Source organism: Sporisorium graminicola, chromosome SGRAM_12 (assembly GCF_005498985.1).
Source record: "Sporisorium graminicola strain CBS 10092 chromosome SGRAM_12, whole genome shotgun sequence".
Taxonomy (NCBI): Eukaryota; Fungi; Basidiomycota; class Ustilaginomycetes; order Ustilaginales; family Ustilaginaceae; genus Sporisorium; species Sporisorium graminicola.
In genome coordinates, this window is record NC_043722.1 from 104364 (window position 1) to 121715 (window position 17352).

At 58.1% G+C, this 17352-nt stretch overlaps 5 protein-coding genes across 5 annotated transcripts; 3 read left to right on the forward strand and 2 right to left on the reverse strand.

Moving 5' to 3' along the window:
- Positions 1-1082: 1082 nt before the first annotated feature.
- EX895_001587 (uncharacterized protein) lies at positions 1083-1748 on the forward strand (the record flags this gene model as incomplete). Its single annotated transcript, XM_029882186.1, has 2 exons — positions 1083-1641; positions 1732-1748. The coding sequence occupies 2 exons, from the start codon at positions 1083-1085 to the stop codon at positions 1746-1748; spliced, it is 576 nt and encodes a 191-aa protein (XP_029741041.1).
- Positions 1749-3715: 1967 nt separating this feature from the next.
- Positions 3716-4816, forward strand: EX895_001588 (uncharacterized protein; the record flags this gene model as incomplete). The annotated part of the gene is made up of 2 exons (XM_029882187.1): positions 3716-3820; positions 3956-4816. The coding sequence occupies 2 exons, from the start codon at positions 3716-3718 to the stop codon at positions 4814-4816; spliced, it is 966 nt and encodes a 321-aa protein (XP_029741042.1).
- Positions 4817-5313: 497 nt separating this feature from the next.
- Positions 5314-7690, forward strand: EX895_001589 (uncharacterized protein; the record flags this gene model as incomplete). The annotated part of the gene is made up of 2 exons (XM_029882188.1): positions 5314-5872; positions 5961-7690. 2 exons carry the CDS (start codon positions 5314-5316, stop codon positions 7688-7690), a joined length of 2289 nt encoding a protein of 762 aa, XP_029741043.1.
- A 764-nt stretch (positions 7691-8454) lies between these two features.
- On the reverse strand, positions 8455-10548 carry EX895_001590 (uncharacterized protein; the record flags this gene model as incomplete). Its single annotated transcript, XM_029882189.1, has 1 exon — positions 8455-10548. One exon carries the CDS (start codon positions 10546-10548, stop codon positions 8455-8457), a length of 2094 nt encoding a protein of 697 aa, XP_029741044.1.
- Positions 10549-10915: 367 nt separating this feature from the next.
- Positions 10916-16579, reverse strand: EX895_001591 (uncharacterized protein; the record flags this gene model as incomplete). Its single annotated transcript, XM_029882190.1, has 1 exon — positions 10916-16579. One exon carries the CDS (start codon positions 16577-16579, stop codon positions 10916-10918), a length of 5664 nt encoding a protein of 1887 aa, XP_029741045.1.
- Between the last annotated feature and the right edge of the window lie 773 nt (positions 16580-17352).

A 17352-nucleotide genomic window follows, 5' to 3' on the forward strand; every position in this document is an offset into this window, starting at 1 on the left:
CATTTTTATGTGATTTTTCTCCATTCCTTTTTGTCTCGAGCAAGCCGGGCATCGCGCGCGGAGCAGCGTTGGCCAGCAGCACTTCGACATGAAGAGTGGGTTTGGTACGGCTCACAAAGTCGGATAAGAACATCGGCATGGCTATGGTCATCTTCACTGCCGTTCCGACAAGGAGCAGCGCAGACTTCAACTGGCGATCATAGCGATGAACCCCACAGTTCGCTCCTTGACTAGGAATCACGATGTAAGGTTGAAGCGGTCCTGTCGTGTGCTGTGCGCTTTGGTGTCTTTTGTCAGTTTCGAACAAGGACAAGGCTAGATGCTCTCTCGTTTGCTTAAGCAGACGCATCCTCGTCGCCTTTTCCAAGCGTATTCTTCTTCACCCTCGACCCACTTTCTCTGCTTTCATTCAGCGCTTCTTTGCTCGAACATTCGGCCTCCTTGCTTTGGTTTGCACGTCAACCAAGAGGAAGCTTTGCTGTCGGATGCGCCACCATCCCGCTCGCTTCGTATCCAAGTCATAGTCCCGTATGATAAGCTCAACGACAGACCGTTCTCGGTAATGTGCCAAAGGGTGGCGCTTGACACTGCCTATCAATCAGGTCCGAGACCTCTTAGCTTGCTGGCGTGGAATGCACACAATGTAGCACGTCGACGCCCAAGCCAGCGACAACTGTCTCGCTGCGCTGTCCCGAACGAACGTGGCAAGAAGCCCTTCGGTCGACACGGATTCCATGTGTTGTATCAGTCAAATTGCTGTGAGCGAGGGTTCAGGGTACGAGACGCTCGCAGCCGAATCTGCGCTTTGCATACGCAGCCGCCGCCGCCGCCGCCGCCGCCTGTCTGTCTCCAATCTGCGGCGAAAAAGGCAAAGAGAGTCTCGCACGAACTTTTCTTTTTTTTTTTTTTTCGTTATGGTTATCTCGATTTGATGGACTCTACTGTAAATCGGGTTGATCCTTTATGGGCCGAAGCCCGAAGAAAGTCGCCTCCAGACGACGTTGCTGCGCACTGCTCCAAGATCCACCATACTCTTGAGGGCATCGAGAACCTCCCTGTCGCTCCCCCCTCTTCGCTATTGCATGACAGCGATGGCATCATCTAATCCACCCACCGCCGCCACCGCCGTGCCGGGCGCAGGCACCAATGGCCGACCCATCGTCTTCATGGACATCTCGATCGGCGACACCCCTGCTGGCCGACTCAAGTTCGAGCTCTTCTCCGACATTGTCCCGCGCACCGCCGAGAACTTTCGTCAGCTCTGTACTGGCGAGTTCAGACCCAACCACGTTCCTGAAGGATACAAGAACTCGATTTTTCATCGTATCATCAAGGACTTTATGTGCCAAGGCGGCGATTTTGTCAATGCAGACGGTACCGGTTCACGCAGCATTTACGGCGATAAGTTTGACGACGAGAATTTCACGCTCAAGCACGACCAGGCCGGTCTGCTGAGTATGGCTAACTCGGGTCCGGGCACCAACGGATGTCAATTCTTTGTCACTGCCCAGCCATGTCCCTTTTTGGACGGAAAGCATGTCGTGTTTGGCAAGGTCGTCGATGGCCTGTTGACGTTGAGAAAGATGGAGAATGTTCCGACGGGGGCCAACAACAGGCCAAAGATGCCTGTCCGAGTCACTCGTGAGTATCCTTGCGCCCGCAGATGAACGTAGTCGTTGGCGCGAAATCACTAACACCTTGTTTGCTTCCTGTCTATGGGTTCCTTCACAGAATGCGGCGAGATGTAGAAATATCCGCCTCCACGCTGCCCCCCTTTTTCAACCTGCACGCTACCCATACACTTGCATCTGTATACCACTCAACGCTTCTCAACATTGCAATCTTTACTTGTACTTGTATTATCTGCTGTCATGGATGACCCTTGCACTATACCTTGCCGCCGTTCGAACCGTGTCCCGGGTGAGAGCGCTCTCACCCGGCGAATGGGGGTGCATGTCACCGGCAATTCCTGTGAATACGCATCCTTGCCTTTTCGGCAATCTCTCTGAACCACTCAAAGAGCGATCAAGCTTTTCAGCAGTGATCTGGAGCTGTGAAGCCCTTGCCGGTGGGGGTCGCCCTCGAGTGCGGGACCGTGGGCACAATCGATGTGATTGCGTCCTTTCTATTGTCAAACGGCAACCACGTAGGGCGAAGGAAGAGGCGATCGGGAGTATCGGGATGAGTAGTGCTTCCGAATCTCACACAGCCAAGGCTTTGCAAACGATGTACCATGGTATACATATCCTCAGTCGTGCAGCGGCAGTGAGAGGCCGCTTTCCAAAGGCGAGACTTTCTCAGACCACGTCTAGCATTCAACACAGCCATCCAGTACTGTGCTTGTGTCCGCTACAACCTGCAAGACACCTCGCTGGCCTAAAATGACCGAATCGTATAGCGTCTCCGGAACAGCAAGTCTATAGCAAAATTGCTGTACTAACAACCCTCAACCGTCTATGGAAGGCTACAAATGCATCTTGAACAGCACACAGCAAATCATTGACTGTTTGCAAAAACTCGACCGACCACACGGGCAGCAGTGCCCGTCTGGCCTGTACAAACAACCATCCGTCTACATCAAACGCACGCCAAGGTGCGAAAGTGTCGTTTTTGACGTGGATTTTGGTATTCTTGCAGCTATTAAGCGGGGCTATTGCCACTGCGCCTGGGTAGACCAGTTGGTGCGTTGAATCCCGCGGCAGCAAGGCGAGATGTCCATGATTGTGTGGTACCTGAAAGTCGGTGCATTGCTCAGTAGCCGAGATCGACAAAGCTGTACCGACCGATGTGGCACCGATCAGCACAGTAGGAGGATGATGCGTTCGAGCAGGCACACACATATGCACGCTCAAGGCCATGTTGGCGGCGCAGGTCGACACGATTCAGGGGTTCTAGCAAGGAAAGCTTCCACAAGACGAATCGGCCTTTGAAGAGAGCCGTCTGTAGAGAGGAGGCTCTGTCAATGCTGGCGGTGTGGTGACGCCCATGTTGCAGATCCCGCAGCCTTAGCCGCCGCTCACTACCACCAGTCAAAGACGAACGTTGAAGCAGTATGATGCGCTAGCCGCCGCAGCAAGTTGCAGCAAGGCACAGCAGCCATGACTGCCAAGCAGAGAGAAGAAGCGATAGATTCGACAGCTGACGGCTCAGATCGGCAGGCAATGTTATCGGTTCAACACAAAGAGACAGTACGATTTGAATTTTTCGATTTTGAATTCAGACAAGATTTCCAGATGACGACGATTTGCGCTTGCAAGAAACATTAGAAATTCGAGCGATGACGCGCTGGTGCTTATTGAGCTTTGCTCGCACTTTCTTCGCAACGTGCCTAACTGGCCAAGGATCGAGTTCCGAAATTCGGACCGTGGCCCGCGCGCACACTGGAATTAACACTTCGCTCGCCTTCCAAAGATCACACGCCGCTCCGCTTTATCGCTGCTAGATCAGCGGCAGTTTGGCCTTGGCCATCAATTTCCCACATCTCCCTGTTGAACTGTTGTCTCTGCCCCCTTCCTGAGTTGTGCAGTACAGTGCAGGGTACGAATAGCGCCAGGTCATCCGTGTGTGACTGTAGTGAGATCGCCGGAATCAATCCGAAGAGTCATCGTCCTATATATTCAGCGTCCCGCTCACTTGCACAACTTTCCTTTCTTCTTCCCATCTTCGCCACATTCCATCTTCCAGAACACTTTCCATCTGTTCAACTATATTCACAATGTCTGCCCTCGACTCTCTCAAGCAGTACACCGCCGTCGTCTCGGACTCGGGTGACTTCGAGTCCATCGATGCCTACAAGCCCCAGGATGCCACCACCAACCCTGTAAGTCTTGAGAGTAGAGAGCAGTTTGCGCAGGAAACCCAACTTGCTCGCCACGGCTCACTTTAATCGATCCCATGAAGCAAAATGATGCCGAATACTGACCGCCACTCTCTTTCCCTCTTTCAACGCAAATAGTCGCTCATCCTGGCTGCCGTCAAGCAGGAGAAGTACGCTCGCCTGATCGACGTCGCCGTCAAGTACGCCAAGGAGCAGACCGACGACAAGTCCAAGCAGCTCGACCTTGCTACTGACCGTCTCCTCGTCGCTTTCGGTGTTGAGATTCTCAAGATCATCCCCGGCCGTGTCTCGACCGAGGTCGACGCCCGACTCTCGTACAACAAGGAGGCTACCATCGAGAAGGCCAAGCACCTCATCGCCCTGTACGAGTCGCTCGGTGTCAAGCGCGAACGCGTTCTCATCAAGATTGCTTCCACCTGGGAAGGTATCCAGGCCGCCCGTGAGCTCGAGTCGCAGCACAACATCCACTGCAACTTGACGCTCCTCTTCGGCTTCAACCAGGCCGTCGCGTGTGCCGAGGCCGGCGTCACTCTCATCTCGCCGTTCGTCGGCCGTATCCTCGACTACTACAAGAAGGCCGAGGGCAAGGAGTACGCCTCGCACGAGGACCCCGGTGTGCTTTCGGTCAAGAAGATCTACACCTACTACCGCCAGCACGGCTACAAGACCATTGTCATGGGCGCCTCGTTCCGTAACATTGGCGAGATTCTCGAGCTGGCCGGTTGCGACTTCCTCACCATCTCGCCCAAGCTGCTCGAGGAGCTCAAGAACAAGCCGGGCGCCGTCGAGCAGAAGCTCTCGGTCGACAACGCCAAGGCCGCCGAGGCTCTGCCCAAGGTGTCGTACATCAACGATCAGCCCGCTTTCTTGCTCGACCTCGCCAAGGACCCCATGGCCAACACCAAGCTCGCCGAGGGTATCGCCGGCTTCGCCAAGGACGGCGCCACCATGGAGCAGATGATCGCCGAGAAGCTTTAAGCTGCTGCGCGATAGTCTCATCCACAAAAAAAACCACGAGTCATGTAATATACTTTTATGCAATACCGTTTTTGCCTTTTGCCGACCATTGCTGCACATCGGTTTTGTGACGGCCTGAGAGAGCTAGGCCAGGCGCTATGTGGGGCTGCGATTCGGATTCGGCATAGCTGTTCCGATGTGTCTGGGCCGCTCCAAAGCGCAAGTGATAGGGAATTGCGTGCCTTTGGCAAGGATGCGATGTGAATGAGGAGAATGCCACCGGCACATACAGTATCGAACGTCGAGAGACTCGAGTTGGTAGCAGTAAGAAGCAGCGCGCTTAGACCACCTTTTTCTGAGCGGCTTTTTCACGGGCTGCTTCACAGGCCCAAAAGGCCATTTTTGACTCTCACTCCACACTTTACGTTTTCCACTCGCTTCTCATTTCCACACCCACCATCGATCGTCACCTCGACTGGCTTGCGGCTCAGCCTAGCCTCGGCGAAGTCAAAAAGACAATGCCGCAAGAGACGCTCACCTTCCCACCGCTCTACTGCGTTGTAGGGGCGTACCGTTTGGCGCACGATCCGTCGCTATGGCAACCCATGTGGGCCAAGTGCTCCACGGCCGCCAAGCATGCGTCGATCGTGGCGCTCATCTGGGCGGTTTGCACCTGGCCGTTTCAGCGCCTGTTCGTGTACTACTTCATGTCGGCGTCGGCTTCTGTGACGGGCCTGGGCGCGGTGTACGGTAAAATTGTCGAGACGGCCGATGTGACCGACGATGCGCTGCCGTTTAGGATCCCTGTGCCCTCGCTGCAGACCTTTGCGACGTTGATGTTTGTTATGGGGCAGGTGCACGCCATCATGGAGTTCTGGCTTCGACGCAAGCTGCGCGAATGCAGGAATACGGCGTATATCCAGACAGTCAAGTCTAGGGGCAAAGCCGCCGATTGGTGGACCGAGTACGTCGAAGAGTTTTCCAATCCTCCCACGCAAAAGGCGATCAAGGACGCAAAAAAGCAAGCATGGTACCTCAAGCTTGCCTCGCCCCTCGTGCGATTCTTTATTCTCAAAGGTAAGCCCATCAGCTCATCGCTCTCTCCATACACACTTTAAGAAAGGCCGTTCTGACAGCTTCGTTTCTCTATGATGCGAATGTTTAGTCTTTCTGCTACCCGTCGACTTTGTCCCCTTCTTCGGTATGGCTCTGGGAGCGGCTCTGCGTTCATTGACGTACGGCCGCTTGCTGCACAAAACATTTTTCGAAGCCAAGCGCATGTCGCCGTTCCAAATCGAGCTGTGGATCACCGAGCGTCAAAGCGCTTATCGAAGCTTCGGCTTCGTTGCCGCCCTTATGGAACGCATCCCTCTGATCGGACTCGTGTTCTCCATCTCGAACCGCATCGGTGCCGCCATGTGGGCCCACGACCTGGAGAAGCGTCAGCAACGCGTTCGTGCTTCCCTCAGCGCTTCCTCTGAGTCTGGAGCGGGTGTGGTGGAGCTAGAAGAGTTCAAGTCGAAACCTACGCTCAAGAAGATCTACAAGACGGTTCAGCAGGAGTCGGCTGCCTCCTCCTCCCCCGCTGCAACTGGTAACGATACGAGCAGCGGCAGCAGCGACGGTGCCCAAGAAGCATCGACATTCAATGGTGAGGGTTTAGCCGTGTTACGTCGCCACCAGAATGGACAGAGTGCGAATGGACTGTTTACACATCTTTCGTTTACGTTCCCTCTCAAACTCATCTGTCCCGGTGTCAGTTCCAGGAATGCTACCCGAGACCCGCTCGTTCGACACGCGCCAGCAGCAGCAAGCTCGCAAACGGCTGTGACTGCTTCGAATGGTAGCAGCCAAAAAGAGAGCGTGGTTGCTTCGACCTCTGCTCGCGATGGTAGCGGTAGTGGTGGCAAAGCGGTCAACGCGCTGTACATCGTCGGGTATGGCGGGGGCCTCGTTTCGGGCGACAGTGTGGATTTGGACGTCGATGTAGGCTCGGAGTGTTGTCTGCTCATTTTGACACAGGGGTCTACCAAGGTGTTCAAAACCCGAACGTCGAGGCCTACGCTTGGGGTTAGTACTGCTACGTTCTCCTCTCCTTTCCCTACCGCTCCATCCGCTTCTTTTACGGGAAATGAGGAGCGGGGGAAAGGGCAGAGCATGACACGGCAGAACTTCCGGTTCCTGATCCGCCCGCACTCGACACTCGTCCTCCTCCCCGATCCAGTCACATGCTTTGCAGCCGCACGGTACGATCAGGTGCAGCGCTTCGATCTGCGGTCTCGCGCGTCGTCGTCGTGCGTTGTGCTCGACTGGATCACGCCCGGTCGCACCGCCGTTCCGCCTGCTTTCAAGGGAAATCAGAAGCTGGACCACTTGGATTCGCACTCTGCGTCGCAGTCGCGTTCAGGCGGGCCGGCGAAAGACTACTCGGTCGGCGCACGCGATCCCGAGCTGTGGGCGTTTTCGCACTACCGCTCACGCAACGACGTGCGCATCGCCGGAAGCGTCGTGGCGCGCGACACGGTGCTCCTCTCCCAGCACCTGGACGAACAGTACGTCGACCCCGTAACAGGGTGGAGCTTCAGCGAGCTCGCGCGTCGCAACCACCCGTACGGATGCTATGCCACGCTCATCCTCGCCGGGCCCGACGCAGCGGATATTGTCGATGCTCTGCAGAAAGAGTTTGAGGCGATCCAACAGCGTCCGACCACGGCGATCGCTCAGGACGAGGTGCTGTGGAGTTTAAGCAAGGTCGAGGAGGGGGAAGCGGATGGGGCGGTGGTGGTGCGGCTTGCAGCGAAGGACGCGCAGACGGTGCGGAGGTGGCTGTACGCCAGGTTGACTGCGTTGCAGAGCGTAGTGGGGAAGGATCTGTATCGACAGGCTTTGGGGTAGAAGGGGGGTTTAGGAACGCACGTCAATAAGTTACTGCATGTACATCTGTGCGTTCCGAGAAAGGCGTGGCACCAAATGCAGTGAGAACGACAAGTCTTCTCAACCGACTGACCATTCTGGGAACCTGTTGATTCGCATTCACACGCTGTGCTGTTTCTGTGTCTCGTTCGTCTGACAGAGCGGGACGGTCTGGGGAACGTCCCTCGAGGGGGCAAGTGATGGCTGCTTGTCGCCTGGTCGGGGGTTTGCGGCAGAGGAGCCGGATGGCAAGCGCAAATGCTGTTGAGACGAGAGAAACAAGGAATCCCAAGTTAAGCCGCTCGACCTTGTTTCAGCCCTTTAGCTTTCCTTGCATGCAGTGGCCTGAAGTGGACAAAGGTGGGTCCGACGGGTTGACGGCCTAGCATCCCGGAGGTGCTTCGCCACGCTCACGCCGTCCCGTCCGACGATCGAAACACTCAAGTGGTTCCAACCGGCACGTGGCTTTCGATGTGGTGCCTCTTGACCAAGACATGTCTGGGCGGCGCGCCCCTGCAGCATTCGCTCCATGAGCGTCGGCATCAACGCTGCTGCTGCTTTGAAGCCAACTCGGGCCCGCCCCTTGGTCGCACGCACGCACGCACACGCAAGCAGAGACAAACGACGCACCGTGTTCGGTTGGACTGGCAATAGAGAACAGATGCAAAAGAGAGGTGCGTGTATGTATGTGTGTGTGTCTCATTCTATGGCGATTCGCAGAGTGGTGGCGAGATGGAGGAAAGGACCTACGGCTTGCGACGCTTCTTGGCTGACCCTGCGCCTGCTGCTCCCGATGCACCTCCGCCGCCACTGGAGCCGGAGCCGGAGCCATTGCTAAACGAAAACGAAGACGAGTCCCATTTGGAGCCTAGACCGAGTCCGAGCCCTGCTCTTCCTGCTGTCTCCGCTGCCGCGCCAGCCGGTGGTGGTGTGTACGGGTCGTCCACTCCACGCCCCGCTGCAGCGACCCCTGTTGCTGCTGGTGAGTGCGGGGGCGGTACAGATGTGTGACCGTGGTTGTAGATCGAGCTGTTCGCCTCCGCCGCCGCCGCCCCCGCCGCTGCTGGTGCTGGCGATGGCGGTGGAGGCGTGGCTTGAGAGGAAAGGGCAGGGTTGGACCACCACGAAGCTGCGTGCTGCTGCTGCTGCTGCTGCTGCGCATGGTCGAAAGCCTGAGCTTGACTATCACCCGAGTACGCTGACGGATGATACGCCTGATATGCAGGCACGTAACCGGGCGTTGGCATCCCGCCCAACCCCACCCCCAAACTCGGCGCCTGCATCGCCTGCTCCCCCTTCTTCCCTCTCCACATGCCCAACCACCCCGCCGCCGCCTTCCGCCGCTCCACCTTCTTCCCCATTCCTAGCCCCACCCTCCTCAGCCGCTCCAACCTCCTCAACCCAATGCCCGCGGTCAAACACACCGCGCCAAACGCAACGCCGCTGACGCCCGCAAACGCCCAGTCGAGCTCCTCCATGTGGCTCTTGAGGTTCATCCCGAACAGACCCGCCCAGAGCGTGCCGGCGCTGATGCCCATGGTGGCGATCGAGGTTCGCAGGTCCAGCGCCAGCAGCTTGTTTCGGTTGTTGTCGAGGATGAGCTCGACCACTTCCTGCGTGTTGGTGATGTCCGAGTGGAGCTGCGTCGTCTCGGCGACGACTTCTTCGACTTGCTTGTCGAACGATTCCAGGAGCAGTTCGAGCTCGTCCATTGCCGGCGTGGGGTCTGATGCGTCCGTGGCAGCAGCAGAGGCGGTGTCCGGGGTGGCGTTGGAGGGGGAGGTGGACGGTTTCGCGCTGCCCGCCGCGGTCGACGAGTTGGGGGATGCGGAGCCCGAGCTCGAGTTGCTGCCAGTGCCGCTCGACGCAGCGGGTGGCTTATCCGACAGATACATCAACTGCATATCCTCCTCGTTCTCCAATACCTCCACGACCGCGTTCTTGACCGCCTTGCCGCGACTCAAGAACGCATTCAGCTTGCGACTCACCTGCAACAGCGTCCGCAGCTTCTCCCGATCCACATCATCATCCAGCTCCTCTAACACCCCGCTCGTCCACCCACGCACCACCCCGAGCTCGATCCGCAAAGCATCGAGCACCGACACAAGGATGCTCTCCAGCGCCCTAAACTCGTATGCCAGCCCGCCGTTGCTCGAGTGCGGCCGCAGGTTGTGCTGCAGATTGTATACAAACGCCGAGTGGAGCTGCGAGTCGGTCGAGCCGTAGCTGTCGAAGAGCAGCACCTTGTCCTTCTTGATCATGGCGCGGATGTGGAGGATGTTGACCAGGATCCCACCGCGTCGCGCCAGGATCGTCGGTACCAGGTTGGGAACGCGCGAGTCGATCTTGCGCAGATCGCGCGGCTCCAGCCCGTGGACCGAGCAGAGCCGCGACTTCTTGAACACGCCCGACGTAGACGTCGCCGAGCCGGTCGAGTCGAAGATCGTGCAGCGCAGCATGATGTCCGGAGAAAGCTGGGTCGTTCCCAGTCCTGCGAACGACGATGGTGGATAGCTGAACGCCGAGGAAGGAGAGGGTGCGGGGCCGGGTGGCATTGAGGAGGAGGACGACGACGATGGCGTGCCAGTGCCAGGCGACCGTTTGGAGGCGGACGAAGCAGCATTGAGGGAGGCAGAAGCGGTGTGGAGTGTACGGCAGAGTAATGCACTGGTCTGAAACGACGCTCGTTGCCTCGCCTTGCCCTTATCCGCACCCGCATCGCCTGCCACCCGTCGCACCACCGCCGCCGCCGTTGCAATCGCTCGGCTTGCGGCATGATTGCTGCTGCGACTGTTCGCACCCACAACCCTAGCGAGCGATCTCGCCGCCGAAGACCGCATGTCCCTTAGTTTGCCTTTTTCCGTATGCGTTCGATGCTCTTTGCAAAGCCACAACGAGAGCAAGGTGTATTGTGAGAAGGGGAGGAACGAACAACATTCGCAGACGAGAAGGAATATGAAAAGATCATCTTCTAACTCGGATCTCGGCGTGAGACAAACAGCAAAACAGAAGAGGAAAAATGCTTCGCCCCTCCACACTTTGCCAAATCTTCGCGCCTCTCGCCAACCCGCAACCCACACTCAGCAGCACACTTGCACACACAGAAGGCTTCTGTAACCTCTGATCATTCACAGACATCAATGGCGAGTAGCGCTAGTTTCTAACAATCAATATGAGATTGATCCGCGAGCACCACTCGCTCCGCCTCTAGGCGCCGCTATTCGACTTGACGCTCTGACCAGCAGCTGAGAAGCCAGACAGATCCGGATCAAACCATTCCAGATCCGAGCCTCCTCCAGCTCCAGCTCCGACATCCGACTTCCTAGGCGCAGCTTTGGCATCTTCAAAGTGACCATCTTCCTCCTCTTCCTTCCCCTCCTCCCTCTCCTCCGCTCTCGCGTGTCCACTGCCCTCGCCCTCGCCCTCGTGTCCCAAACCTAACACAGACCCAGCACCGCCTCGAGACGATGAAGGCGGCACCAGCGTCGCATCGCCCACCGTCGTATCTCCTTGCACACGCATTCCCGAGGACGAGACCGAGATCGACGCGGACGGCGTGTGCGTTGTCGACGAAGCTTGCTGCGACAACGACGGGGACGAGTCGGTCGTCATCGTAGGCGATGATGCTTGCGTCGAACCGAGAGTCGACCCTGGGGGATGGGGGCCGTCGCGACCCGAACGACGATCGCGTCTGCGTGTCGTTCGGAACGCACTCGCACTTGCGCTAGCTCCAGCCGCTTGTTGCTCGGCTCCCTCTTCCCCACCTTGCAGCTTGGCCAGCATGGCAGCAGCTACATCCGACGGACTGCCCTGTGCACCCATCAACACACTGCCTGCGCCTGAACCCGAATCCTCTGAGCCACCGCCTGCCGCACTTGCACCTGCCGCTGTCCCTGTCGCCCCTGACGCCCCTGCAGCCGCAGCCGTAGCAGCATTCGTCTGCCTCCTCTCCCTCGCCTTGCGCCTCTGCTTGTTGGGCCCACCGCCTCCACTACGCAGCGAGCCCAACAGCGTCTCGAGTACCGCACTGTCATCCACACCCGCCTCCTTCCTCGCCAGCGCCTCCTGCCGCTCCTTCTCCCTCTCCTCCGCCGCAGCTCTTCGCTTTGCCTCCATCGCGCGCTGCTCGCCAATCCGCACGTTGTCCACTTTGACCTTCTTGTACGCCGCCAGGAACTCCTTGAAGATGCCGAAAAAGTCTTCGGTGCGCATCGTCTGGTTCGCCAGCTGTCCCAGTCCTCGCTTCTTCGGGTCCGGACCCTCGCCAAAGTACTTGAGCGCCTCGTTGTACACGCGCTCGGTAAACTGCACCTGGTCGTTCAACCTCTGCAGCTCCGACGCAGCGTCATTGAGGAATGGAAGCATGATCTTGACGTACGGATCCTGCAGGTTCTCTTCGCTCTCGTCCAGCAGCCGATCGAGATCCTTCCGGTGCTGGAAGCTGCCAGACTTGAGCTCGGCCAAATCTCGACGCAGATCCCACAACTGCACGCGACACGCCTCGGCAGGCAACTCGAGCTCGCCCATGAACGCCTCGACTTCCGGGAAGCATTTCGAGATGGTGCGTTCGATGAAATGCAACAGAGTAGTGCCGTCGGACGCCTTGGTATCGACCAGCTTGTTGATCGACGTGATCTTGAAACCAAACGCTCCACCTTGCACACCAGTCGAGTTGAGGTAATTGCCCATCATCAGGATCAAGCTAAGCAAACGCGCAAACGACTTTGCCTTCATCAACCCCTCCGAGGCATCGCGCACCTTGACCGTCCCGGACTTGATCAGATCGAACGTCTCCTTGTACTTGGTCATGTACAGCAAGCCTTTCACCTTTTCCTTGAGATGCGGCACGGTCATGAGCAGCACAACAAGTCGATCGGCGGGATGCAACAGCCGCAGCTCCTCGTCCGACGCATTCCTGTACTCTCCCAGCTGACCCTTGGTCTCGCTCTCGGGATAGTGGCGCAACAGCTCCGTGAGGAAACTCTGGTCAAGCACCGCGTCGTTGCAGTTGATAATGTGGTGCGCCACCTCTTCCGGCGACGCCTGCTTGCTGTCGGTTAAGCTCGACTTGACGCGCTTCAGCACCATCTCGATGCCCTGGCGCGTCTGCAGGCTCAAGTGCGTCTTGAGCTCGATCTTGTCCTTCTTCGCTGTTGCCGCCGACTTTTTGACCGGCTGCTTGGCCTTGAAGTCTTCCTCCATCTCGTCAAACAGACCCTCCTGCTGCAGCATCTTGACCACCTGCTCTTCATCTGCGGTCAGTTCGTGCTGACCAAAGATGGTCTCAGCCGCATGCTGAGGCGACAGCTTGTCCCACTGGAGCTGCTTCATCTTGGAGCGCGCCATGGCGAGCACCTCTTTGCGGCTGAGCGCATGGTTGGCGAACAAACCGGCAACGCCAGGAGCAGGAGGGGCTGCGATTGGACCGGCAGGACCCAGATTCATGGGAGCATACGACGCGCGCACGTTCATCATCGAGTTGCGGAAGAGGTTGCCATCCTGCATGGGCGATTCGGTCACCGAGCCAGGCGGTGGTGGAGCTCGTGGAGCCGGCGTACCGGCGACCGATGCGAGCATCGAGCCGGGACGCGACGAGTCGGGCGTCGAAAAGGCGGATCGCATGTCGGCGCTAACGCCCTGGCTGCTGGTCTGCGAGAGGCCTGGTAGCATCCCAGGTGCGGGAGGAGGTGGCGGCGGCGGCGGCGGCGGTGGCATGGCGGCAGCATCGAGAACTGCTCTTTGACTCGCCGACATTCCTGCAGCCACAGAGGGCAGCATGGGCGGCGGAGGCGGCGGAGGAGGAGGCGGTGGCGGTGGTGGTGCGAGTCCCGCAGGAGCAATAGGCGCTGGTGGTGCAAGACCTTCTCCGGCAGGTTGGCCCTCTGCCACACTGGACAGCGCCGTGGGCTTCTTCTTTCCTCGTCCGGCGATCAGCTCGTCGTCCGAATCCGACTCGTCCTCGCGCTGACGTCGAATCTCGTCGAGCAACGTGCGCACTGCCGGATGCGAAGTGCGCTTGGTGGCTGCACCTTTGGGTGCGGGCGCCTGTGCTTTGCGACGTCGCGACTCGCGTGCGTCCACCATGCGAGAAGCCAGGTCGGTGTTTTGCGCCATGCCAGCCGCCAATGTCGCTTGAATCTTCCACTTAGCCGCCTCGGGATCCAACGGTTCTTCGTCGTGCCCCTCGTTCTGCTCTTCTGCATCCTCCGCGTCGTCAGCATCTCCCTTGGCACCATTCTCTGCTGATCGTGCCAATGTCGACTGGCGCCGCACCGACGCAGAGATGCGCCTGCGGTCATCCTCGGTAGGCGTACCAGGCAGCGCGGGGACAGCCGCAGCGTCGCCTTTGCCACTGCCCTTGTTCTTGCGCGCATTCGCCTCGAGCTTGCGGATAGTCTTGTTGCGCTCGAGCTGTTTTTCCAGCGTGTCGACGAGCTGTTGACGATCCAAACTGCCCTTGCCCGGTGCAGCGACATCGCTGACGTCCATCTGTGCCTCGCGAAGCATGTCGTACAGCTCGCGAATTTGGACTTCAAGGGCAACGACTCGATCAATGTAAGCCTTTTCCATCTCGTCCATGTCGTCGCGTGCCGCGCCTGCGTTCCCCCTCGCCAGAGCCAAATCATCCTCGAGCTTCTCGATCTGCTCCTGCAGCTTGCCGATGAGCCCGTCCGAGCCAGCCTTGAGCTTGGACTCGAGTTGCAGCTTCTCCTGTTCGAGAGCCGCCGCTTTCGCTTTCACTTTCTGGAGTTCCGACTGCATCGAGTTGATGTGATCCTGATCGGCAAAGCGCGACAGAACATTGTTGACCGAGACGCCGAGCAAGGACGATAGATCGTTGCCCTCGACGGCGCCCTTGCGGTCCATGACGACCGAGGTGACCATCGAGTCGATCAGCTGGTAGTAGTGGACAAGGTCGTCGCCGTCTCTGCGGATAAGCAGCAGATGCTGTAGAGCCGAGAGGAAAAAGTCGTAGGCGCGCGAGCCCTCGACCTTGCCCACGATGGCGCGAAACACGTCGACGGGATCGCTGAGGTCGGTGAGCACTTCCTTGTTGAACGTCTCGACGACATCTTCGTGATCGGCCTCTGAGCCTTTTTCGAAGACGCCAATCTGCGCATCGAGATCCGGGTTTTTGAAGGCGTGCATCTTGATCAAGATGCGCTGCAAACCGCTCGCCTCCATCTGGTTGCGGAGGTGGACGCGCACCTCGAATTCGGGCACGATGTCCGAGTTGAGGATGGCGTTGATGAGAAACATGTTGTTGATGGCGTACTCGTTCAAGCTCGACTCGTGCGGACCGACGACGCTCAGCTTCTTGACCTCGTCCGAGGCGCCAACCATGGAGCCCATCTTGCCGCGTCCATCGATGGTCTGCTCGAGCACGCGGAACCACGCATCGAAGCGACCGTGATCGCCCTGGCTCGTCTTGAGGTCGTCGAACGCTTTGAGGACCAAACGGTGACCGGTGGGCTTGTCCCAATGACACAAAAAGAGCAAAATGTCGGCGGCCTGCTTGCGTGTGGTGAGCTGGAGCGAGATCATAGAGTGCGTGATACCGCTGATGCATTTGGGCTGGGCGAGCGCATCGTTGGCACCAGGCTTGGAATTGAAGAGCGAGCGGAAGGCCTTGAGCACCTCGTATTCGAGTGCCAGATCGTTGTCATTCTTGATCCCCTTGGCGTGCAATCCACTCAAGAAGCTGGCGAGGACGGGTGTACCTTTTGCTTCGACAAAGCTCTGGATCCAGCCGATGGCACAGGTACGCAGCGTGACGGCGAGCGATTCAATGTGCTTCGTTGTGACGGTGCCGTCCATGAACTTTTTGATGAACCATTCTGGCGAGTTGCGCGTGATGACCATGCTGGAGCCAGCACCGGCTGGACCAGGCTGTCCCGCATGCTGGCGACGGTTGCGATCGCGTTCCTTTTCGGCGTGCCATTCGGTGAGCTTGTCGTTGTAGACGAGGGTCCATTTCTTGTCAGCGCTGAAGTTGAGCATGTTGCGCCGAGCGGTTTCTTTGAGCTCGTCCGAGAGGTTGCCGCCGGGCACGTTGAGGAAATCGCGCTTGTCCATGAGCTCTGCAAAGAGGCGCTCGACCTGGTCATCTGGGGGACGCTGGAGGACAAAGTCGGGCGCTTTCCCGGCATGCTGCTGCTGCTGCTGATGTTGCTGCGGTGGAAGGTAAGATTCTCTGCCGAGGCTGGAATGGCTGGTACTTGTACTTGGCGCGTTCCTGGCGTCATCAGCGTGCCCATAAGCGCCTGTAGCGGTAGAGGCGACCGACATTCTGCTGATGACGTCGTGGGGCAGGTGAGAGCTATGGTAGCGGACGTTGCTGGATGTATCGTTGTTGGGGCCCAAGCTAGTATTGGAAGTGTAGCGGGAGGAGCGTGCGCCGCTGGGAGCCAAAGATGACGTGGTTGACTGCATCGAGTCGTGGGTGCTCACGCCGTGACGGGAGGAAGAGGCGGCGGACGGATTGCGACGATGTGTGCTTGAGGAGATGGCGGAGCCATTGGTATGCGAGACGATGGACGACGTCGAGGAGGGGTAAGCAGCAAAGTCCTCGGTTGGATTGGAAGAAGACGATGTGTTTGCTAGCCTGGACCTGGGCACATCGTAGTGAACATCCGAGTAGGCGCTGGAGCGATGTACGCCGCTACCGAGGGAAGGGTTACCAGAGGGGTTGCCGATCGAAAGCTTGGAGCTGGTGGGGCTCGCATTGACGTGGTAAGACGAGCTGGCGAGCACGCTATCGACGGGCACGGGTGTGCGACCGCTCGCAGTGCGTTCGTAGGGAATGGCCTTGTCGGCCGCTTCGGCATTGTACTGGCGCGAGCGCTTTTTGCGACCAAAGATCGAGTCCATGTTGAATCACTGCGCCGTCGAAAAAGAGTGCCAGGGAGGATTGTTGGCCGGTAGGAAAGAACGTCGAAGAATGCCGGTGTGGAACAAAGTGCAGATGCTCTGCTGAGCTGGTTGACTATGCGGCCATGGAGGGCAAGACAGTGCTATAACGAAGAGATAAGGACGATCCTTCGAAGCTGTCCGCAGCGATGGCTTGACCGAGGTGCAAAGTTGCTGCCCGTGACAGAACTCTGGATAGGGTGGGTTACCGAATGATCGCTGGCCAGTGCCTGCCTATCGTTCCAGTCGATGTGTAGCGCCAGATGCTGCGTATGTGCGATACCAGCCAGTCGCTCTCGGCGCAGCCGCAACTTGCAATGAAGAAAGGAAGAGTCAAAATAGGGGATCGGGATAGGGCGAGCGGGTGGTGGTAGAAGCGTCGACAATCGCTCGTCTGACCTGTCCAAAAGGGTGTTGGGCCGAATGATTGTCGCCGCAAATGGCAGACGATGCCGGGCGAGTCGAATCGAGGCGAGTGGAAATTGCAGCTGTGCTGCAGTTGCAGTTGCGGTGTGTGCGAGCGAGTGTGCGTGCGTGCGCGTGTGCGTCTGTTCTTTTGAACTGTTGGTTGTCTCTCGCTAAATCTCAGATCCGTCGCCTTTTTTTCCCTCGCTGGCAGCAGCAGCAGTAACAGAAGCGCGTGTCACAAAGTGCGTCTCTGTTGCAAAGATGGCCGACGCGCCCTTGCGAATCTCGGTGTTCTGCGTGGAAAGCGAAGCGAGTCGTTGGGCGAT